General features: G+C 43.4%; 1 protein-coding gene across 6 annotated transcripts in view; it reads right to left on the reverse strand.

Annotated features, from left to right (window-relative positions):
- Positions 1–24,387, reverse strand: part of RTEL1 (regulator of telomere elongation helicase 1) — a 169,983-nt gene that overhangs the window by 32,873 nt on the left and 112,723 nt on the right. For all 6 annotated transcript variants that reach the window (XM_056549289.1, XM_056549286.1, XM_056549291.1 and 3 more), the window contains 2 exons: positions 7,729–7,851; positions 7,533–7,628 (listed from right to left, as the gene is read on the reverse strand). In XM_056549289.1, coding sequence (XP_056405264.1) covers positions 7,533–7,628; positions 7,729–7,851 — 219 coding nt within the window. The remainder of the gene's footprint in view (positions 1–7,532; positions 7,629–7,728; positions 7,852–24,387) is intronic.

Here is a 24,387-nt window from a genome sequence, read left to right on the forward strand (position 1 = left end):
AGCAGAGGGAGACTGAGCAGCTGCACGGTCCCATAGGCGTCTAACCAGCATAGTATGAGCCTTATCACCCTTTTCATAAAAAACGCTGCTTAGCATAAAGCAGTTGACGTTCCACCTTCCAAAGAGTCAGATCAGCTAATTTAGAACGAGCAGCAACCAGCCCTTTCAGCACCGATAGAGAGGGGGAGGACAGCATGAGATTCAAGGCCAGCAATCTGTGTCCGAAGTTCCCGGGAACGAGCCATAGAGTCACGCTTTAGGAGCTTCCCACAGCACAGCCTGAGAAGACACAGAACAGTCATCGGTGGCAAAATATTCAGTTAAGCACTGTTGGATTGATTCCCGGGAGGGTGGAGATTTAACCCCTTAAGGACCAAGGACGTACCGGTACGTCCTTGGTCCTGCTCTTCTGATATAACGCGGGGTTACACAGTATATCATATCACGGCGGGCCCGGCGTCATAGTGAAGCCGGGACCCGCCTCTAATAGCGTGCAGCGCCGATCGCGGCGCCGCGCGCTATTAACCCTTTAGCCGCGCGCTCAGAGCTGAGCCGCGCGGCTAAAAGTGAAAGTTCCCGGATAGCTCAGTCGGGCTGTTCGGGATAGCCGCGGCTAATCGCGGCATCCCGAACAGCTGACAGGACAGCGCTGCCTCCTCGCTGTCCGATCGCCGAATGACTGCTCAGTGCCTGAGATCCAGGCATGAGCAGTCATGCGGCAGAATCGTTGATCACTGGTTTCTTATGAGAAACCAGTGATCAACATAGAAGATCAGTGTGTGCAGTGTTATAGGTCCCTATGGAACCTATAACACTGCAAAAAAAAGTGAAAAAAAAAAGTGAATAAAGATCATTTAACTCCTCCCCTATTAAAAGTTTGAATCACCCCCCTTTTCCAATAAAAAAAAAACACAGTGTAAATAAAAATAAACATATATGGTATCACCGCGTGCGGAAATGTCCGAATTATAAAAATATATCATTAATTAAACCGCTCGGTCAATGGCGTGCGCGCAAAAAAATTCCAAAGTCCAAAATAGTGCATTTTTGGTCACTTTTTATATAATTTAAAAATGAATAAAAAGCGATCAATAAGTCCTATCAATGCAAAAATGGTACCGTTAAAAACTTCAGATCACGGCACAAAAAATGAGCCCTCATACCGCCCCATACACGGAAAAATAAAAAAGTTGTAGGGGTCAGAAGATGACAATTTTAAACGTATTAATTTTCCTGCATGTAGTTATGATTTTTTCCAGAAGTCCGACAAAATCAAACCTATATAAGTAGGGTATCATTTTAATCGTATGGACCTACAGAATAAAGATAAGGTGTCATTTTTACCGAAAAATTTACTACGTAGAAACGGAAGCCCCCAAAAGTTACAAAACAGCGTTTTTTTTTTCAATTTTGTCGCACAATGATTTTTTTTCCCGCTTCACCGTAGATTTTTGGGCAAAATGACTGACGTCATTACAAAGTAGAATTGGTGGCGCAAAAAATAAGCCATCCTATGGATTTTTAGGTGCAAATTTGAAAGAGTTATGATTTTTTAAAGGCAAGGAGCAAAAAACGAAAATGCAAAAACCCCCGGTCCTTAAGGGGTTAAGTAAGGAATCATTGAGGCGCCAATGGCAACATCTAGAATAGGAGGAAAAGGGGGAGAAGGAAAGAAAAACCAGGCTATGGTCAGACCAAGATATAGGGTCCAGGGAAGCACCCAAAAGCATACGAACCATAGGGAGATTGCCAAAGAAATAGTCTATGCGAGTATGGAGTTTATGAGGGTGGGAGTAGAAAGTAAAAGAATGATCAGTGGGGTGGTTAATACGCCAAAGATCATAGAGTGAGGAGGCACGGACTAAGATCCAAAAAACGGAAGATAGGCGCAGCTGGGCGGAAGAAGGAGAGGAGGCTATAGCGGAGTGGTTATCCATAGTTGGAGAGAAGACTAGATTAAAATCCCCCCCCAAGGATCCACGCTGAGGGGAGATACCCGTGGAGTCATGAAAAAAACAGTCACAAAAAAGGGATTTGGGAAGTGTTAGGGGCATAGAGATTGCACATAAGGAGCAGCTTTCCCCCAAGAGAACCCTCAGCTATAATAAAATGTCCCATTGGATCAGCATAAGGCAAGGAGACCTGGAAAGGGCAAGTGCAAGAGACAAGGATAGCCACCCCTGCGACCTACTGGTCATGGGAGGCCATAAAGACCTGGGGATATAAGTGATGAAGGAATTAAAAGGAGCCCGAATGGTCAAAGTGTGTCTCCTGAAGGTAGACTATGTCAGTGCGCTGTGTTACCAGCTCCTGTTGTAGAAGGCGCCATTTCAGGGGGGAGTTAAGGCCCTTGACGTTCAAAGAGACACACTTAGCCATGGGGAGTCAAAGGGAAGATACAGAGCATGTACAGAAAAATACTCAGACCTCCAGAGAAGCCGCTCAGGACAAGAGAGAAACAAACAATTTGTCAATATCACAACCTTTGCCACAGCCTCAAAGGGGGGAAACAGAGGAATGCAGAAGAGAACCACCAGAAACAAGGCAGTCTCCTCCCCCCCCCGATGGGCACGGTCCAGCTTAATCTGGTGAGATGGAGGTTCACCCTGGATCATAAATAATGGAATGGACAGCTCTTCAACAAAAATTGTACGAGGTTAACTGGGCACACCTGTACTCACAGGTGAGATAAAAAAAATAGATTACATAAATAAAAAGAGTGAAGACGCAGGTCTCAGCACAAATGGTCCTCAGCCCGGAATAGGTCTTGGCAGAGACGGCGTCGGACGTCACTGGTCAGTTGGTCAATCTCCGGCTGGTAGCTGTAAAGCTCTAGAGATTGTGAAGCGCTGGAGGTACAAGGCAGCCAAGGGTACACAGGCAGCAATAATACCCAGCAACGGTGTTGATGTAAGTACAGTCACTGATATCACTGGGTACTTGGCAAAATAGCAATAGAAGCTTACTCAAATATGTACTAGTCGGTCACCATCCATGACCTTTAAAAAGCAAAAAAATCCATCCTCTGCCCCTTATTAAGATAGGACGTATTAAAACCTGCAAGGTAAATGGCCAAAACGCATTTCGGGGTGTGGACAATGTGTTCTAACCACTTCCTCAGTGGCTATGACTATTGACTAGCTGACCAGTGACGTCAGATGCCGTCTCTGCTGAGACCTACTCCGGCCTGAGGACCGTTTGTGCTGAGACCTGCAGTCTTCACTCCGGGCTGAGGACCGATTGCTGTGACCGGACATTGTTTGTATTGAAAAGTTTCTTATCCAGCATCGGCAACTATATCATCAGCGCCTCTTATCCAGCATTGGCAACTATACTATCAGCAGAACTGGCGGCCGGCATTCACACCTGGAGTGGTGAGCGGCATTCACACCTGATGTGGTGAACGGTACTTGGTACCAATTGTTACATATTATATACGGTGACACTGTTGCAGGTCATATCTTATTACAGATCATTGAACTGTATCTGGATTCTATAGTACGGTCACTTTACAGTACTACTATGTTACCATAGGATCCTTTGCATGCATCACAGGACTTTATTATTGTACGTTGGGATATTATAAGTCTTCTTCCTTTGCAGGTTGCATTCAGGACCCCAATTTCCTTTTTTATGTTCTGAATTGGTTATTTCCTTTTTTATGTTCTGAATTGGTTATTTATTTTTATATCACATGGGCCCTGTGATTAATTTTATATTCATTTTATGTTTACAATAAAATACATTTTTACCAACTATCCATTTACATCCATTTTGGTTGAGGTACTTGAGGACTGGGATTCTTATTTATTCACCCAGGATCATATTGAATATAGCTTCCAGTGTAACATGAAGGTCTTTTGCTTGAGTCGCCTCGGGGAGGCCACGGATCCGAATATTATTACGTCTACCCCGATTATCCAGATCTTCCACATGGTCATGGAGGTTGCTAAGAAAGTCAGACTGGGAAGCAATGGTAGACTGAAGACATGCAATGTAGGCCTTTGGTGGTATCATGCTCTTCCTCAAGCCCCTAAACCCCATCAGACACATGTTGGAGATCTTGGCGGAGTGAGGAAATTTCTGCTCTGCAGGTGTCTTTGACTTCAGAAATAAGAGAGCCGAAGTCCTCCTTAGTAGGGATTTGCGAGAGGAGCTGACTCCAGTCAGAAGGAGGAGGCAGGTACACCTGAGCAGTCTATCTCCTGGTCTGAAGCAGTGTCCCACAGGGATTTGTCAGCTGCAGGCAGGGTCCCTGGGGTGGACAGGGCAGCAGAGGGGCCCTTCTATACTGAAAGGCGGGGTGCCCCTGTAGGAAGCCTGGTGGCCGCCATAAGCCTTTGGGGTTTTGGAGAGACCGGGTGGAGAAGGGTGATCCCCAGGGTGGGATAGGAGAGAGGGGTCAGAAGCAGCAGTCCAGTCCCCAGGCTCTGCAAAAGGCAGCAGGAGAGTGTCCGGGAACTCTGGGGTTAAAGGGGTATTCCAGGCCAAAACTTTTTTTGATATATCAACTGGCTCCGGAAAGTTAAACAGATTTGTAAATTACTTCTATTAAAAAAATCTTAATCCTTCCAATGGTTATTAGCTTCTGAAGTTGAGTTGTTGTTTTCTGTCTAAGTGCTCTCTGATGACTCACGTGCCGGGAGCTGTGCAGTTCCTATGGAGATATTCTCCCATCATGCACAGCTCCCGGGACGTGACATCATCATTGAGCAGTTAGACAGAAAACTTCAGAAGTTAATAACTATTGGAAAGATTAAGATTTTTTAATAGAAGTAATTTACAAATCTGTTTAACTTTCCAGAGCCAGTTGATATATAAAAAAAGGTTTTGCCTGGAATACCCCTTTAATGCAGGCTCTTAAATGCAGAATGAGCTACCCCTGAGAGGATATGTCCCCCCTCACTAGCGCTGCCAAAGATGCCGGGGTACAGCCCAGGGAAGGTGCAGGCAGAGGACCCCCTTGCACACTGAGGAGGAGAAAAGCGGTCAGGGCAGGCGACCCCCTCCAGAGATACAGCAGGAGAGCCACTCACGGGAGGTCACAGGTGATCAGTCAGAGTCCAGGTCACAAGCCGGAGATGAGGGGCCGAAATGCCTGCTGGGGAAGAGAAAGGCCTTGGAGAAGATGGTGGCCGCGCTGGAGGACAGGCGGGGGCCCGGAGGTCCAAGGTGGATGCCGTGCAGAGCTGAAGCTAGAGATCCCGTGACTGGTCAGCAGGAGAGCCAGGCAGATCTGAGTGAACGGGAGGGGAGACGCCACACGGTATCTTCAGCAGTCGCGGGAGGCTCGGGACCGCAGCAGGCCGCAGGTAGTGGGCAATGGAACCCGGGGAGGAAGAACATTGAGGGTAGGTGGGTTGCTTCGGCCGTCGGCGGGTGGTCCTCCCCATGGATTAGAGGCAGGTCATCGCATAAAACAGCTCATGGATGGCCTCAGGGAGCGGAAGCAGATGAGCTATGCGGCCATCTCTCTCGGCGCCAAGCCACGCCCCCCCAAATTTCTCTTTCTGAAAATAGCTTAGCAGAAATAAAGGGGTGCAGCTTTAAAGGGGTATTCCAGGGAAAAACTTTTTTATATATATCAACTGGCTCCAGAAAGTTAAACAGATTTGTAAATTACTTCTATTAAAAAATCTTAATCCTTTCAGTACTTATGAGCTTCTGAAGTTAAGGTTGTTCTTTTCTGTCTTCGGGACACGCCCAGTTTAGAAGAGGTTTGCTATGTGGATTTGCTTCTAAACTGGGCGTTTCCCGAGACAGGTGTCATCAGAGTGGACTTAGACAGAAAAGAACAACCTTAACTTCAGAAGCTCATAAGTACTGAAAGGATTAAGATTTTTTAATAGAAGTAATTTACAAATCTGTTTAACTTTCTGGAGCCAGTTGATATATATAAAAAAGTTTTTTCCTGGATAACCCCTGTAAGCTGAGCTTCTGCCCCTTTGTTAAAAGGAGATTTCCGCCAAAAATTAAGTGATACCCTATCCACAGGATAGAAGATAAACAGCTGATCGCGGGGGGTCTGACCGCTGGAACCCCCATGATCTCTGGAACGGGACCCACCGCACCATTCATTTCTGTTGGAGTGCTGAAAAGGCCCAAGTACAGCACACAGGCATCATTGGCTCTCCCATAGAATTGAATAGAGTGAGTGCCGTCTACCGGTAAACAACACACGTTCCTCAGTGACAGAGCCAGGGTCCCACGATCAGCTACTTATTCCCTATCCTGAGTATAAAGGATAAATTAATTTTCGCCGGAATTCTCCTTTAAGTGATTTGTAAAGGTATCATCAACCTGGACCCCCAAGCAGTAAAACTTCGACTTGTCACTATGACTCATCATAAGACGACCCACACACACCAATGCTGCACAAACATAAGGACAGGACTATCGGGAAAGAAGAGTGGGACTGAAAATGAAAAACAGAAACTAAAAAAAAATTCACTATGACGGATTATTAGTAAGGATCAGGGAAGAATGTGGCACGTGCAGTTCTGAAGCTGCAGGGCACACAGTCATACATCTCATGTCTTGAACACTGATCAATTCCTCATAGAGGAGGGAGAAGCAGCTGACTCAACGCGCAAACACAACACACTGTGCAGTTTCCCCCGAATTACCATAATTACTTCTTATCTGGTCACAAGACATTTTCCCTAAGGTCATATGTGGAAACTCAATAACCAAGGGATACAAAACGATTTCCTCCAATGTGACAGCAAAAAATGTCAGCCAATAAATGTTATCAATAATATAAGGTCACTTCCCGTTTTTCTATTTTAGTGATTGTTTAAAGAGCAAATCCACCTGATATATTTACACAGGAAGGTCATTTGCATACACATGAAAATAAGGCAATAAGGGGATAGAAAAAGTTTCCATGCAAGTCTCACACAAAATAATTATCATCCCCCTCCCAACTTTATAGTTGCTGATGTTTTTAATAACAAAAAGATCTGTATAGACAAAGATCTAGTGTAATAAATTGCTTCCAGTAAAGTCCCCACTACACCTATCTGACATATTATTATCAGCTGATCACTATTCATGGTGTTTCTCTTCCTGAAGATTTGACAAATACAAACATACACACGTGCAAAAAAGCAAAAGGAGACCTCATCCTGAAGGAGCTACAGCCACAGCTAGACCTACCTCAAGTGAACTGCATAGCCATAACAACGTCTAACAAATTAGAAGAGCATTAAAATGGCTGTCATGAGATTGCACAATTTTGCAACAATATTAAAAAGTCGCAGTTTATAAGTCAACAACCACTGCAAACAGCTCACCATGACACTACATTTAAGTTGATTTGTGCAAAGATTTTTCGACTTTTTTCACCCACATTTGCAACAATGCAAACAAAATAAACAAGGTAAAACAAATGATAAATTCCCCCAAAATTTGCATAAATGGTTGGCTTTACCTAGTGCTGCATCCCCTGGTTCTAGGTTGGAAATTCCCTTCAAGAAATTCCAAATATATAAAGCTAAACTACTAATCATACAGTGACCTCACACTCATACCTTTCAGTGATTCGGAGCTTAAGTGCGTCCCTCCATGGTTCAGATGTTCAGATGAGCTCTCAGAGAAGGTCAATTTGGAATCAGTCCTAGCTTGTGCTGCACAGAACAAACAAGGGAATGAAGCTAACACATTTTAAGCAAAGAACCTGTTAATAAACCAGGTTAGATAACGAAAAAACTATAACATAGATCTGACCCTTCTCACGCTCCACTCGAGGAACTGTATGCTCTGGTTTGTATCCACATCCGATTCCTGTAAACTCCTTGCATGCTGCATCAAATTCTTTTTTGTGGTGGGGTCTAATAAACTGGTAAAAACCTAAACAAACAAACAAAACAAAAACACATAGGGGGGAATTTATCATTGTTGTCTGTGGTAGACGTGTTTTACAGTCAATGTTTAGCTCTGAAAGTGCTGACGTATGTCAAATTTATGACATGGCACAGTGCATATGACAAATCTGTGCAATACACAACTAGTATGGGCATTTTTTGCACCATGATCTGTAATTTTTAGCGATACCACTTTTGCGTATATGTGACGTTTTGGACACTTTTTTTTGCTGTGATTTTGGGATATGATGTGACCAGAAAATCAGCAATTTTACACCTTGGTATTTTTTCACATTTACGCCGTTTACTGCACAGGATCATTAACATTTCCGACTGTGGGGATACAAAATATGTTTATTTAATTGTTTTAACTTGTACAATGGGAAAAGAGGGTCAATTTTTTAAGGGGAGGAGCTTATTCACATTTATTAAACTCAGTGGGTGCTGGGAGTTGTAGTTGTGTACCATATAGAAAGACACATGTTAGGGCAACGATCCCCCATCTATGACTCTCCAGCTGTTGCAAAAACCAAAACTTCCAGCATGTCCTCACTGTAAGGGCATGCTGGGACTTGTAGTTTTGTCTTTTTTTACACCTTAATTTGTGTTGTTGGAAATGTGTACGTGCACCAATGTATTACATAGTGCAGGGCATGTGATAAATAACATATAATATAATATGAGGCATAAATAAAGGAGACATGTAGCCTGAGAACAGGCCAACAACGAGACAGACATGTAAACGAACATCACTAACTCAGCAACAAGGAAGAGAAAAGGTCAAACACAAAAAGAGTGAGGAGGAGAGAGAGGAGAGAGAGAGAGAGAGAGAGAGAGAGAGAGAGAGAGAGAGACAGGGGAGAAGAGAAGAAAAGGGAATAGGAGGAAGTACAGTATCGGACTGATAATAAATCCATCCAGGTGGTAAGGATGGTAACGGGAAATGGCAATAAGTAAGTTACTACAGGGGCCGACTCAGATGACCTCTTGGGCCAAGAATCTAGATATTGTATAGTTTGCCTGCGGAGAAGAACACCAGGAAGACCATATTTTTTAGAATTTGGAGGGGTTCTTGCAATGTTTATAAACTTTCCAGCCATAAAGGGTAGGCTTAAGATCCATCCATCGCAGGGCTATGGCCTTGCAGGCTAAGAATAATACTTCCCTAAGGAAAACTATTTCGCTAGGTGTCCATTGTTCCTCATCAGATAGGCCCAAGAGACACGATTTCCACACACCATGTATCCTCCCACCAAAATGTATGTATAAGTGGGCAGGACCACATCATGTAGTCTGACTCACTGGCCCCACATCTATGACAATCTGATTGACAGTCTAGATGAACTGGGGTGAGATATGACTGGTGAAACATGTACAATTGAATGAGTCTGTTATTGATAGAAGGAGAAACACATAGATGAGAAGAAAGAGCATCACTCCACTCCTCAACTGTTAAGTCTGGCAGAAGGGCCTTCCAACGCAGTTCCACTAAAAGGGGCTACCTTTCTATCTTAGCACTCAATAGGGTAATATAAAGAGCAGAAATAAAACCTCTGGGGCCCTGTGATTTAATAACACCTATTACAGGGATGCGGGAAAACGGTGCAGAGGAAACCATAAATTGCAGCGAGAATGTGTGTCTGAGCTGGAGGTATCTATTGAAGGACTGGCGAGGGATGTCCCCATGGTCCTGAAAATATTGAAAGTCCCTGAAGCAGTTACCATCATGTACAAACTGGAAACCCCATGAGATTTCCAGCACTGAGGATCCAGTAATGCAGAGAAGTGGGGAAGTAGGGGGGGTCAGACCATAATGGTCTATCCAGCATAATATCAGTGTATGTGAGGAGCTTTTTTGTAGCAGCCCAAACTTGAGATGCTAATCTATGTAGAGGCAACCACCGACCACTCAAGCCTTACCTACCCTCCAGAACAGGCCATAGCTGGGTTAAGTGTAGGTAGTGAGCTAGATGATGTTCACTATTAGGTACGAGGGTGAAGTAACCCAGTGTCTAAAGTAGCGAAGTTGAACCGCCAAGTAATATAGATGCATGTCAGGAAGAGACATACCTCCCTGACATTTAGAACACTATAGGAGAGACAATTTAAGTTTGGATCTATTCCCACCCCATACAAAAGAGGGGAAAAGGGCATGTAATTGCTTTAAAAACACCACCGGAACTGTAGCAGAGGCGTGTTCAAGCAGATACAAGCATTTGGGAAGAATCACCATCTTGATTAGAATGATGCGACCTGCCACGGAAAGTGGCAAGGTTGCCCATACCCTAAACTTCTCCCGTATGAAGGGAAGAAGGGGTTGGATATTCATCAGGAGGTCATTCTCAGAGGCTCGATTAATATGAATACCAAGGTATTTAAAGTGGGAGACAACCTTTAAACCGTGAATGCACTCACCCCAATCAGCATCCCGCAGAGGCATAAAAACAGACTTATCCCAATTTATCCTTAGTCCAGAGTAGTCACCAAACCGGTCAATAAACATGACACCAATAGGGAGAGTCTCAAATGGGTCAGACATAAATAGTATCATGTCATCAGCATACAGGCCTACCCTATTCTCCCTCTAGCCAACTCATATTCTAGAATATATATAGGGACCTGTGGAGGCGGCGTAGGCTGCGAAACGGACATTGTCCCATCTCTTCTCCCCTTTCGAAGCCTGTATTTGCCTCCTCCGGGAATAAATGTTTTATTCTGCATCTACAACGAGTGCTGTGAGTTCCTTCTACGTTTATATGCCTTGGGACTTTGAGTCTTTTCGCACATCCCTGAGCACCGGATGGATTGATGCAATCATAGTTTTGGTTGGTGCATCGGTGGATTTATGTTCACACGAGGGGTTGTGTATACTGGCAATAGGAGCAGTGCCCGACTGTCTCTAATTCTACTACATATTCCAGAATAATCAGGGTGTTGACGTATCTGCAGAGCCAAGGGCTTAATGGCAATGGCAAATAGCAAGGGAGAGATAGGGCACCCCTATCGTATGCCCCTGGCAAGGGCAAAGTATGGGGAGAGAACCCCATTAAGAGACATTCAGGCTCTTGGGGAGCTGTGAAGGAGTGAGATCCATTTAATAGAGTTGGGACCAAAACCAAAACGTCCTAAGACCTCTAGGAGGAAGGGCCACTCTATGGAGTCAAAGGCCTTAGCAGTGTCTAAAGAGGCAATCGCCCAATTCTCCCTATTCGTTACCCACCTGAGCTAGTAACTGAACTCGGCGGATATTATCAGGAGGTGGAGCGACCCGGCATGAAGCCTGATCATGGTCAACGTGGATAAACTCCAATATGGCCTGATTAAGTCCGGTAGCAAGCATTTTAGTAAGTAATTTGTAATCCAAATTTAAAAAGAGAAATGGGCCGATATGAGCCACAGTCTAGGGGATCTTTATCTGGCTTCAATATGACCACAATGGAGGCATCATAGAAGGAATCAGGGGGTCTGTCTGCAGCAAAGGCTGCATGATACATAGACAACAGACAGGGAGCCAGCTGCTCCCTATAGTGTTGGTATACTTCCAATGGAAGACCATCGGGGCCCGGCGACTTGCCTCTTGATAGGGCACCCAAGGAGTCAGCTAATGCCTCCATTGTGAAGCCAGATTCCAGAGAAGCGGCACTATCGGCAGAAAGTCTAGGGAAAGTGATAGAGTACAGGCAAGAAGTTAAGTCCTTATAAGAATAAGTGGCCTGTGAGGAGTACAAATTAGGGATCGACCGATATTGATTTTTTAGAGCCGATACAGATAACCTGTGAACTTTCAGGCGGATAGCCGATAACTTATACCGATATTTCCCCCTTGTAGACAGCAGGCCCCATCCCCTTGTAGACAGCAGCCCCCCCCCCCCCCTTATAGACAGCAGCCCCCCCCCCCCTTATAGACAGCAGATACCCCTCCTCTTGTAGACAGCTCACCTGCGGCTGTCCTTGGGTGTTTGCTGCTCCGTTGTCCCGTTCTCCCGATCGCATCATAGCGTCCTATGGAGGAGCATGTGACATACACGTCACTCTGCTTCCTCTGTAGCGTTACGCTGGGCGCAGGGGAGGAGGAGTGACGTGTGTGTCACATGCTCCTCCATAGGACGCCATGATGCGATCGGGAGAACGGGACAGTGGAGCGTGGCCGCACAGCAGCAGGTATCGGGTGTGTAGGGCCGCACAGCAGCAGGTATCGGGTGAGCGGGCCTCTGAAAACTCCCTCCTCGTGACTGTGGATCATGAAGATCCTGGACATACAGTGCATTGATGCGCTTACTGTTCACATTCATCACCGCACAGGCAGTTATTCTAAAACCTGGTTTTATTGGTCATTTTTTCAGGAGATGCCGGCATATCATGCCTTGCTTCCAACTGAATCTCCATTCCTGGGCTGTTGGGGCCCCCTTATCTCTCCTCTCTTGTATCCCGATTGATGATGATTCTGGTCTGAGCATTTATGTTGTCCTTTGTTTCCCGATTCCTACCCTTTACCCACTCCCCTCTGTTTCCCCTCCTCTCTTTCTTTCTCCTTTCCCTTCCTTGCACTTAGATTTTTCCATTGTTTTGCCTTTGGCAGAGGTATTACGTTATTTTATGAAAAACCTTTTGGTGAAGGTCGTTTTGCACTTTCTGCTGGCTTTCATGATTATTTGTTTTTAGTCTCTGCTCTGTTTACTTCCCTCTGCGTAGGGATGATTCTGTTGTATGTTTTTGCTTAAAATTTGAAAATAAAGAATTATTAAAAAGTAATAGAAAGGGGTGGATAAAGCCATAGTTGGTGCTGGGTGAATAGGAACAGTAAGGAATGGGTAAAACCATGGCTGGTGCCTGAGTAAGAAGAGCAATAATAGGAAGGGCAGGGCATATCTATCTGGTGTTAAATGAACAGTAGTATAGGGAGGATCACGGCATAAGTGTCCCTTGGTAAATGGAATAAAAAAGGGGAGATGCAAGACATACTTAACCTCTTGGGGACGCAGGGTGTATGCATACGCCCTCATCCCCAATCCTTAAGGACTCTGGGCGTACCTGTACGCCCTGAGCCTGGTCCCGGTGTTTAAAACGGGGTCACGCCGTGACCCCGCATCACACCGGGTCGGTCCCAGCTGCTAGTCATAGCCGGGACCCTGGGCTAACAGCGTGCGGCACCGATCGTTGTGCTGCGCGCTATTAACCCTTCAGACGCGGTGGTCAAAGTTGACTGCCGCGTCTGAAAGTGAAAGTAAATGCTTCCCGGCAGCTCAGCTTGGGCCGATCGGGACATTGCGATAAAATCGTGATGTTCCGATCAGCTGGGACGCAGGCAGAGGTCTCCATACCTGTCTCCGCGGCGTCCGATCGGGGTTTGATTGCTCCAAGCCTGAGCTACAGGCTTGAGCAATCGAGCCCCTATCTCACTGATCCGTGCAAAGCTGTGGCTTTGCAGGGATCAGCATAAGAGATCAGAGTGTGCAGTGTTATAGGTCCCTATGGGAGCTATAGCACTGCGAAAAAAAAGTGAAAAAAAAAAGTTAACAAAAAGGTCATTTAACCCCTTCTCTAATAAAAGTTTGAATCACCCCCCTTTTCCCCCCCAAAAAAAATAAATAAAAAAAAAAAGAATAAACATATGTGGTATCGCCGCGTGCAGAAATGTCCGAACTATAAAAATATATCATTAATTAAATCGCACGGTCAATGGCGTACACGCAAAAAAATTCCAAAGTTCAAAATAGCGTATTTTTGGTCACATTTTATATCATGAAAAAATGAATAAAAAGCGATTAAAAAGTCTGATCAATACAAAAATGGTACCGATAAAAACTTCAGAACACTGCGCAAAAAATGAGCCCTCATAATTGCCCGTATGCGGAAAAATAACAAAAGTTATATGGGTTAGAAAATTAGAATTTTTAACATATAAATTTTCCTGCATGTAGTTATGATTTTTTTCCGAAGTACGACAATATATATATAAGTAGGTTATCATTTTAACCGAATGGACTTACAGAATAAAGATAAGGTATTATGTTTTACCGAAAAATGCACTGCGTAGAAACGGAAGCCCCCAAAAGTTACAAAATGACATTTTTTCTTAAATTTTGCCGCACAATTAATTTTTTTTCCGTTTCGCTGTGGATTTTTGGGTAAAATGACTAATGTCACTGCAAAGTAGAATTGGTGGCGCAAAAAATAAGCCATCATATGGAATTTTATGTGCAAAATTGAAAGCGTTATGATTTTTAGAAGGTGATGAGGAAAAAATGAAAATGCAAAAACGGAAAAATGCTGAGTCCTTAAGGTGAAAATAGGCTGAGTCCCTAGGGGGTTAAGGCCAGATGCATAACTAGTAATAGTGGGGAACACTTGGCATTAAAGTTAACTGTTTCTTCTATTTTCCTATGGGTTCAAAATTATTTCACTCATAAAGCCAGCCAGTTGCAAAATAAAAAATAATAACGAATATTATTTTGTAATATTAAACATACTTCTGGTTTTGTCCTTGCAACATGTAGTGTAAAGAATTGGTGTTTTCATTCAGGTTACCATTGGTAGGTCATGTATAGTTTGGCAATTTATTTTATTGGTTTAATTTGATTATGGAGACACCACATTAAGTATAAAGATGTGCATTTGGTACAGACTAGAGGTAAAACACACTTAGATAAGACCTTAGATGTAGCCATGGCAGCTGGCTGCATTTCGGGAACTTGAAAAACAATTGAAAATTTAAACAAGGTGTCACTTCTAAAGCACTTCCCCTTCGTCATGACTAAACAATTAACAGTTTACACTAGCTTTATAGGGAGCCAGTCAGTAAGCAGACTCACTATGAACTCAGCATGACTAATTAACCAATAGTAAAAAAAATAGACAAAAGGAAAGACATTCCACATTGGTATTTTATGGTTGTTATTTCCAGGATATGCTCAACCCGTAACTATTTTGTATTTCCAAGGAAAAGACTATTCTTCAGCATCTTTTTGAAGAACTGTGCATTGAGTTGTTCCTCTGCCATTCATTCCTGTGTGATTATTGGGTGTTATCATTCTGCTTGTCAATGGGGTGTGTCCCTAAATATTCAAACACTGCTCACTTAGTGCTGTAGGGATGCACCACCATGACAAGAGAAATGTTAATGCCCAGTTGTCAATTTACTGATATGTTTCCAGGAGGAATAACAGAGGAATGGCACACAGCAGCAAACAACATTTACTTCAGTCACTTAACCTCTTGGGGACGCAGGGCGTATGCATACGCCCTGCATCCCCGATCCTTAACCCCTTAAGGACCGAAGGTTTTTCCGTTTTTGCATTTTCGTTTTTTCCTCCTTGCCTTTAAAAAATCATTACTCTTTCAATTTTGCACCTAAAAATCCATGTGATGGCTTATTTTTTACGCCACCAATTCTACTTTGTAATGACGTCAGTCATTTTGCCCAAAAATCTACGGCAAAATGGAAAAAAAATAATTGTGAGACAAAATTGAAAAAAAAAAACAAAACGCAGTTTTGTAACTTTTGGGGGCTTCTGTTTCTACCTAGTATATTTTTCGGTAAAAATGACACCTTATCTTTATTCTGTAGGTCCATACGATTAAAATGATATCCTACTTATATAGGTTTGATTTTGTCGGACTTCTGGAAAAAATTATAACTACATGCACGAAAATTAATACGTTTAAAATTGTCATCTTCTGACCCCTATAACTTTTTTATTTTTGTGCATATGTGGCGATATGAGGGCTCACTTTTTGTGCAGTGATCTGAAGTTTTTAACGGTACCATTTTTGCATTGATAGGACTTATTGATCGCTTTTTATTCATTTTTTCATGATATAAAAATTGACCAAAAATGTACTATTTTGGACTTTGGAATTTTTTTGCGCGTACGCCATTTACCGTGCGGTTTAATTAACAATATATTTTTATAATTCGGACATTTCTGCACGCGGCGATACCATATATGTTTATTTTTATTTACACTGTGTTTTTTTTATGGGAAAAAGGGGGTGATTCAAACTTTTAATAGGGAAGGGGTTAAATGATCTTTATTCACTTTTTTTTTTTGCAGTGTTATAGCTCCCATAGGAACCTATAACACTGCACACACTGATCTTTTACATTGATCACTGGTTTCTCATAAGAAACCAGTGATCGATGATTGTGCCGCTTGACTGCTCATGCCTGGATCTCAGGCACTGAACAGTCATTCGGCGATCGGACAGCGAGGAGGCAGGTAGGGATCCTCCAGCTGCCCTGTAACCTGTTCGGGATGCCGCAATTTTGCCGCGGCTATCCCGAACAGCTCCCTGAGCTAACTGGCATGCTTTCACTTTAGACGCGGCGTACAACGCCGCGCGCTATTAGCCACGGGTCCCGGCCGTTGTTAGAGGCCGGGCCCGACCCGCTATGACACGGGGCCACGCATTGGATCAGGATCGGGAGTGGACACATGACGTACCGGTACGTTATGTGTCCTTAAGTAGTTAAAGGGGTACTCCGGTGAAAAACTTATTATTATTTTTTTAAATCAACTGGTGTCAGAAAGTTAAACAGATTTGTAAATTACTTCTATTAAAAAATCTTCATCCTTCCTGTACTTATTAGCTGCTGAATACTACAGTGGAAATTCATTTCCATTTGAAACACAGAGCTGTCTGCTGACATCATGAGCACAGTGCTCTCTGCTGACATCGCTGTCCATTTTAGGAACTGTCCAGAGTAAAAGGAAATCCCCATAGCAAACATACGCTGTTCTGAACAGTTCCTAAAATGGACAGAGATGTCAGTAGAGAGCACTGTGCTCATGATGTCAGCAGACAGCGTGGTGTTTCAAAAAGGAAAACATTTCAAGTATTCAGCAGCTAATAAGTACAGGAAGGATTAAGATTTTTTTAATAGAAGTTATTTACAAATCTGTTTAACTTTCTGGCACCAGTTGATTAAAAAAAAATAATACGTTTTTCACCGGAGTACCCCTTTAACCCCTTCATGACCCAGCCCATTTTCACCTTCAGGACCTGGTAATTTTTTGAACATCTGACCACTGTTACTTTAAACATTAATAACTCTGGGATGCTTTTACTTATCATTCTGATTCCGAGATTGTTTTTTCGTGACATTCTACTTTATGTTATTGGTAAAATTTCACTGATATTTGCATCCTTTCTTGGTAAAAAATCAAAAAATGTCATACAAATTTAGCATTTTTCTAACTTTGAAACTCTCTGCTCATAAGGAAAATGGATATTCCAAATAAATTACATATTGATTCACATATATAATATGTCTACTTTATGTTTGCATCAAAAAATTTAAGTGTTTTTACTTTTGGACATCAGAGGGCTTCAAAGTTCCGCAGCAATTTTCCAATTTTTCTCAAGATTTTCAAAATCGTACTTTTTCAGGGACCAGTTCAGGTTGGAAGTGGATTTTAAGGGTCTTCATATTAGAAATACCCAATAAATGACCCTATTATAAAAACTGTACACCCCAAAGTATTCAAAATGACATTCAGTAAGTGTTTTAACCCTTTAGGTGTTTCACAGGAATAGCAGCAAAGTGAAGGAGAAAATTCAAAATCTTCATTTTTTTACACTGGCATGTTCTTGTAGACCCAATTTTTGTATTTTTACAAGGGGTAAAAGGAGAGAAATCAACCTAAAATTTGTAACCCAATTTCTCTCAAGTAAATAAACACCTCATATGTGTATGTAAAGTGTTCGGCGGGCGCAGTAGAGGGCTCAGAAGGGAAGGAGCGAAAATGGGATTTTGGAAAGTGAGTTTTTCTGAAAGGGTTTTTGGGGGGCATGTCCCATTTAGGAAGCCCCTATGGTGCCAGAACAGTGGACCCCCCCCCCCACGTGACCCCATTTTGGAAACTACACCCCTCATGGAATTTAATAAGGGGTGCAGTGAGCATTTACACCCCACTGGCGTTTGACAGATATTTGAAACAGTGGACTGTGCAAATGAAAAATTGTATTTTTCATTTTCACAGACCACTGTTCCAAAAATCTGTCATACACCAGTGGGGTGTAAATGCTCACTGCACCCCTTATTAAATTCCATGAGGGGTGTAGTTTCCAAAATGGGGTCACATATGGATATTTATTGTTTTGTCTTTATGTCAGAACTGCTGTAACAATCAGCCACCCCTGTGCAAATCACCTCAAATGTACATGGTGCACTCTCCCTTCTGGGCCTTGTTGTGCGCCCCCAGAGCACTTTGCGCCCACATATGGGGTATCTCCGTACTCGGGAGAAATTGCATTATAAATATTGAGGGTCTTTTTTCCCTTTTACCTCTTGTGAAAATGAAAAGTATGCAGCAACACCAGCATGTCAGTGTAAAAAAATTTAATTTTTATACACTAACATGCTGGTGTAGACCCCAACTTCACCTTTTCATAGGGGTTAAAGAAGAAAAAGCCCCCCAAAATTTGTAAGGCAATTTCTCCCGAGTACGGAGATACCCCATATGTTTCCCAAAACTGTTGCCCTGAAATACGACAGGGCTCCAAATTGAGAGAGCGCCATGCGCATTTGAGGCCTGAATTAGGGATTTGCATAGGGGTGGACATAGGGGTATTCTACACCAGTGATTCCCAAACAGGGTGCCTCCAGCTATTGCAAAACTCCCAGCATACCTGGACAGTCAATGGCTGTCCGGCAATACTGGGACTTGTTGTTTTGCAACAGCTGGAGGCTCCGTTTTGGAAACAGTAGCGTACCAGACGTTTTTCATTTTTATTGGGGAGGGGGGCTGTGTAGGGGTATATGTATGTGTATATGTAGTGTTCTTTACATTTTATTTTAGGTTAGTGTAAGTGTAGAGTAGTGTTTTTAGGGTACAGTCACACGGGCAGAGGTTCACAGCAAGTTTGGCGCTGGGAGTTTGAGCTGCAGCGCAAAATTTGTGCCATCTCAAACTTGCAGCACTCACTGTAAACCTCCGCCCATGTGAATGTACCTTGTACATTCACATTGGGGGGGGGGGAGGCAAACATCCAGCTGTTGCAAAACTACAACTCCGAGCATGCCCTTTGGCTGTCCGTGCATGCTGGGAGTTGTAGTTTTGCAACAGCTGGAGGCACACTGGTTGCGAAACATGGAGTTAGATAAACTAATGTAGCGGCAAAAATGTTCATGACGTACCTGTATGTCATGGGCCGGGTACACCTTGCCACTCATGACGTACATGTATGTCATAGGTCGGGAAGGGGTTAACCTCTTAAGGACCAAGGGCGTATGAGTACGTCCTTGGTCCTGATTCCATGATATAACGCGGGGTCCAACGGTGACCCTGCATCATATCACGGCGGGCCCAGCGTCATAGTGAAGCCGGGACCCGCCGCTATTAGCCCGTGGCACTGATCGCGTTGCCGTGCGCTATTAACCCTTTAGCCGCGCGCTCAAAGCTGAGCCACGTGGCTAAAAGTGAAAGTAAAAAGTGCCGGTTAGCTCAGGGAGCTGTTCGAGATCGCGGCGGTGAAATCGCGGCATCCCGAACAGCTGTACTTCAGGAGGAAGGTCTCTTACCTTCCTTCCTGCAGTCTGATCGCCGATTGAATGCTTCAAGCCTGAGATCCAGGCTTGAGCAATCAATCGCCGAAAACACTGATCATTGCATCCCTATGGAGATGCATTGAACAGTGTTAAAGATCAGTAAATGCAATGTTATAGCCCCCTATGGGGGCTATAATATTGCAAAAGAAAAGCTTTAAAAAATCATTAACCCTTTGAATTATCCCTTCCCCTAATAAAAGTTTGAATCACCTGGCATTTCCAATAATAAAAAAAAACTGTGTAAATAAAAACAAAAAAAAAAACATAATTAATTCACCGCATGCGGAAATGTCTGAATTAAAAAAATATACTGCTAATTAAACTGCACGGTCAATGGCGTAAGCGCAAAAAAATTCAAAATAGCGTATTTTTGGTCACTTTTTATATCATGAAAAGATGAATAAAAAGCGATCAAAAAGTCAGATCAATGCAAAAATGGTACCGACAAAAACTTCAGATCACGGCGCAAAAAATGAACCCTCACAGCGCCCTGAACACGGAAAAATAAAAAAAGTTATAGGGGTCAGAAGATGACAATTTTAAACATATAAATTTTCCTGCATGTAGTTATGATTTTTTTTTTAAGCAATACAAAATAAAACCTATAAAAGTAGGGTATCATTTCAACCGTATGGCCCTAGAGAATAAAGATAAGGTGTCATTTTTACCGAAAAATGTACTACGTAGAAACGGAAGCCCCCAAAATTTACAAAATGGCTGTATTTTTTCAATTTTGTCGCACAATGATTTTTTCTCCCGTTTGGCCGTAGATTTTTGGGTAAAATGACTGATGTCATTACAAAGTAGAATAGGTGGCGCAAAAAATAAGCCATAATACAGATTTTTAGGTGCAAAATGTAAAGAGTTATGATTTTTTAAAGGTAAGGAGGAAAAAACGAAAGAGCAAAAACCGAAAAACCCCTTAAGGACACCTGACGTACGCGTACGTCATGACACCATGGTACTTAAGGACCCGTGACATACCCGTACGTCATGGAGAATTCCGGCCCACACCGCACACCGGGCGGGGATCGGACCGGGATGCCTGCTGAAATCATTCAGCAGGCATCCCGTGCAAACGTCCCAGGGGGGTCATCAGACCCCCCCATGTCGGCGATCGCGGCAAATCGCAAGTGAATTCACACTTGCGATTTGCGCGATTCCGGGTCATCACGGGTCTATGGTGACCCGGAATATAAGGGGGATCGCGGTTGTCTAAGACACCCACGATCCCCCCGAAGGGATAGGAGTGAGGTGGCAGGGGTGCCACCCCTCCTATCCCTGCTATTGGTGGTCTAGACGCGACCACCAATAGCAGATTGGGGGTGGGGGTTAACTTTCGTTTTCCCCGTCCTGCCCTCCCACAATAGGCGGGGCAGGACGGGGAAATGACGGGGACCGGTGCCGAAGATCCACTTACCCGTCCAGAAGGGCGTCGGAGGCAGCGGGCCAAAATTTGTAACGCAATTTCTCCTGAGTACGGAAATACCCCAGATGTGGGCGTAAAATGCTCTGCGGGCGCACAACAAGGCTCAGGAGAGAGCGCACTATGTACATTTGAAGCCTAAATTGGTGATTTGCACAGGGGTGGCTGATTTTTACAGCGGTTCTGCCATAAACGCAAAAAAAGAAATACCCACATGTGACCCCATTTTGGAAAATAAACCCCTCACGGAACGTAACAAGGGCTATAGTGAGCCTTAACACCCCACAGGTGTTTAATGAAAATTCTATTGGATGGAAAAATAAAAAAAATAAAAATATATATATTTTTCACTAAAATGCTGGTGTTAAATTTTTCATTTTCACAAGGAAAAATAGGAAAAAAAGCCCCCCAAAATTTGTAACCCCATTTCTTCTGAGTAAGAAAATACCCCATATGTGGATGTAAAGTGCTCTGCTGGTGCACTACAATGTTCAGAAGAGAAGGAGCACCATTGGGATTTTGAAGAGAAAATTTGTCCGGAATTGAAGGCCAGGTGTGCTTACTCTACCCCCATAGAGCCAGAACAATGGACCCCCCCCACATGTGACCCCATTTTGGAAACTACACCCCTCATGTAATATAATGAGGGGTACAGTGAGCATTTACGCCCCACAGGTGTCTGACAGATTTTTGGAACAGTGGTCTGTGAAAATGAAAAATGCTGGTTTTCCCCCAAATTTTACATTTTTACAAGGGGTAATAAGAGAAAATTACCCCCAAAATTGGTAACCCCATCTCTTCTGAGTATGGAAATACCCCATGTGTGGACGTCAAGTGCTCTGCTGGCGCACTACAATGCTCAGAAGAGGAGCGCCATTGAGCTTTTGGAGACAGAATTCGTTTGGAATAGAAGTCGGGGGCCATGTGTGTTTACGAAGCCCTCCGTGGTGCCAGAACAGTGGAACCCCCCCACATGTGACCCCCATTTTGGAAACTACACCCCTCACAGAATTTAATAAGGGGTGCAGGGAGTATTTACACCCCACTGGCATTTGACAGATCTTTGGAACAGTGGGGTGTGCAAATAAAAAATTACATTTTAGTGAAAAAATTTTTTTTTTCATTTACACATCCGACTTTAACAAAAAGTCGTCAAACACCTGTGAGGTGTTAAGGCTCACTGTACCCTTTGTTGCGTTCCTTGAGGGGTGTAGTTTCCAAAATAGTATTCCATGTGGGTTTTTTTTTTTGCTCTCCTGGCACCATAGGGGCTTCGTAAATGCAACATGCCCTCCAAAAACCATTTTAGCCAAATTCGCTTTTCAAAAGCCAAATGTGACTCCTTCTCTTCTGAGCATTGTAGTGTGCCAGCAGAGCACTTGACGTCCACACATGGGGTATTTCCATACTCAGAAGAGATGGGGGTTACAAATTTTGGGGGGCATTTTGTCCTATTATCCCTTGAAAAAATTTAAAATTTGGGGGAAAAGTAGCATTTTAGTGAAAAAAAAATCAACTTTAACGAAAAGTCGTCAAACACCTGTGGGGTGTTAAGGCTCACTGGACCCCTTGTTACGTGCCCTGAGGGGTGTAGTTTCCAAAATAGTATGCCATGTGTTTTTTTATTTTTTTTGCTGTTCTGGCACCACAGGGGCTTCCTAAATGCGACATGCCCCACAAAAACCATTTCAGAAAAACTCACTCTCCAAAATCCCACTGTCGCTCCTTCCATTCTGAGCCCTCTAGTGAACCCGCCAAACACTTGACATACACATATGAGGTATTTCCTTACTCAAGAGAAATTGGGTTACACATTTTAGGAAGATTTCTCTCCTTTTACCCCTTGTAAAAATTCAAAAACTGGGTCTACAAGAACATGCGAGTGTAAAAAATTAAGATTTTGAATTTTCTCCATCAATTTGCTGCTATTCCTGTGAAATACCTAAAGGGTTAACAAACCTTTTGAATGTCATTTTGAATACTTTGAGGGGTGCAGTTTTTATAATGGGGTCATTTGTGAGGTATGTCTAATAAGAAGGCCCTTCAAATCCACTTCAAAACAGAACTGGTCCCTGAAAAATTTCAATTTTGAAAATGTTGTGAAAAATTGGAAAATTGCTGCTATACTTTGAAGCCCTCTGATGTCTTCCAAAAGTAAAAACATGTCAACTTCATGATGCAATCATAAAGTAGACATGTTGTATATGTGAATCAATATGTAATTTATTTGGAATATTCATTTTCCTTATAAGCAGAGAGCTTCAAAGTAAAAAAAATGCAAAATTTAAAAATTTTTCATCAACTTTTTGAATTTTTCACCAAGAAACGATGCAAGTATCGAATTTTTTTTACCACTAACATAAAGTAGAATAAGTCACGAAAAAACAAATCTCGGAATCAGAATGAAAGGTAAAAGTATCCCAGAGTTATTAATGTTTAAAGTGACAGTGGTCGGATGTGCAAAAAATGGCCGGGTCCTACAGTGAAAATTGGCTGTGTTCCTAAGGGGTTAAGGACTCAGGGTGTACCTGTATGCCCTTGTCCAGTATAAGGAGATTTTTTAACACTTACCGTAAAATCTCTTTCTCGAAGGATCCATTGGGGGACACAGACCGTGGGTGTATGCTGCTGTCTCTAGGAGGTGTGTGACACTATGGCAACAAAAACAGTTGGCTCCTCCCAGCAGGATACACCCGCCTTCAGGCTCTGAGCTAATCAGTTTAAGTTCCAGAGCAATAGGAAGAGACTAACAGGTCAAGAAAAACCCAAAACTGTCCGAGAACCAGAAGAAAAAACATAACTTAACACACCCTCGGACAGAGAACCAAGGAAAATCCCAAAAGGGTGGGAGTTGTGTCCCCCAATGGATCCTTCGAGAAAGAGATTTTACGGTAAGTGTTAAAAAATCTCCTTTTCTCTATCGGCTCCAGGGGGGGACACAGACCATGGGACGTACCAAAGCCGTCCCTTGGGTGGGCAGATAAGCAGTCAGGCAGACAGCCGATCCAATGCCGCCTGCAACACTTTACGGCCCAGACTAGCATCAGCCGATGCGAAGGTATGAACTCGGTAGAACCTCCAGAAAGTGTGCAAAGACGACCAGGTAGCCGCACTGCAAATCTGCGAGGCCGAGGCTCTATTCTGGAGAACCCAGGATGCCCCAACAGAACTGGTAGAATGAGCCACAACCCTGAAAGGAGGAATATTCCCCTTACAGCGATAGGCCTCCGAAATGGCAGACCGAATCCCCCGAGAAATGGTGGCCCTGGAAGCAGGTTGTCCCTTGCGACGACCTTCCGTAAGGACGAAAAAGGAATCACACTGACGAAACGAAGAAGTGATGGAGAGATAAGACCGAACAGCCCAAACTACATCCAGCTTGTGTAGTAAGTGCTCCTTAGGATGAGAAGGAGCAGGACAAGAAGACGGGAGGACAATGTCCTCATTGAGATGAAAGGCCGAAACCCCCTTAGGCAAAAAGGAGGGATCTGGCCGGAAAACAACCTTGTCTTGGTGGATCACCAGAAATGGAGAACGGCAGGAGA

Source organism: Hyla sarda, chromosome 12 (genome assembly GCF_029499605.1).
Source record: "Hyla sarda isolate aHylSar1 chromosome 12, aHylSar1.hap1, whole genome shotgun sequence".
NCBI classification, from domain to species: Eukaryota; Metazoa; Chordata; class Amphibia; order Anura; family Hylidae; genus Hyla; species Hyla sarda.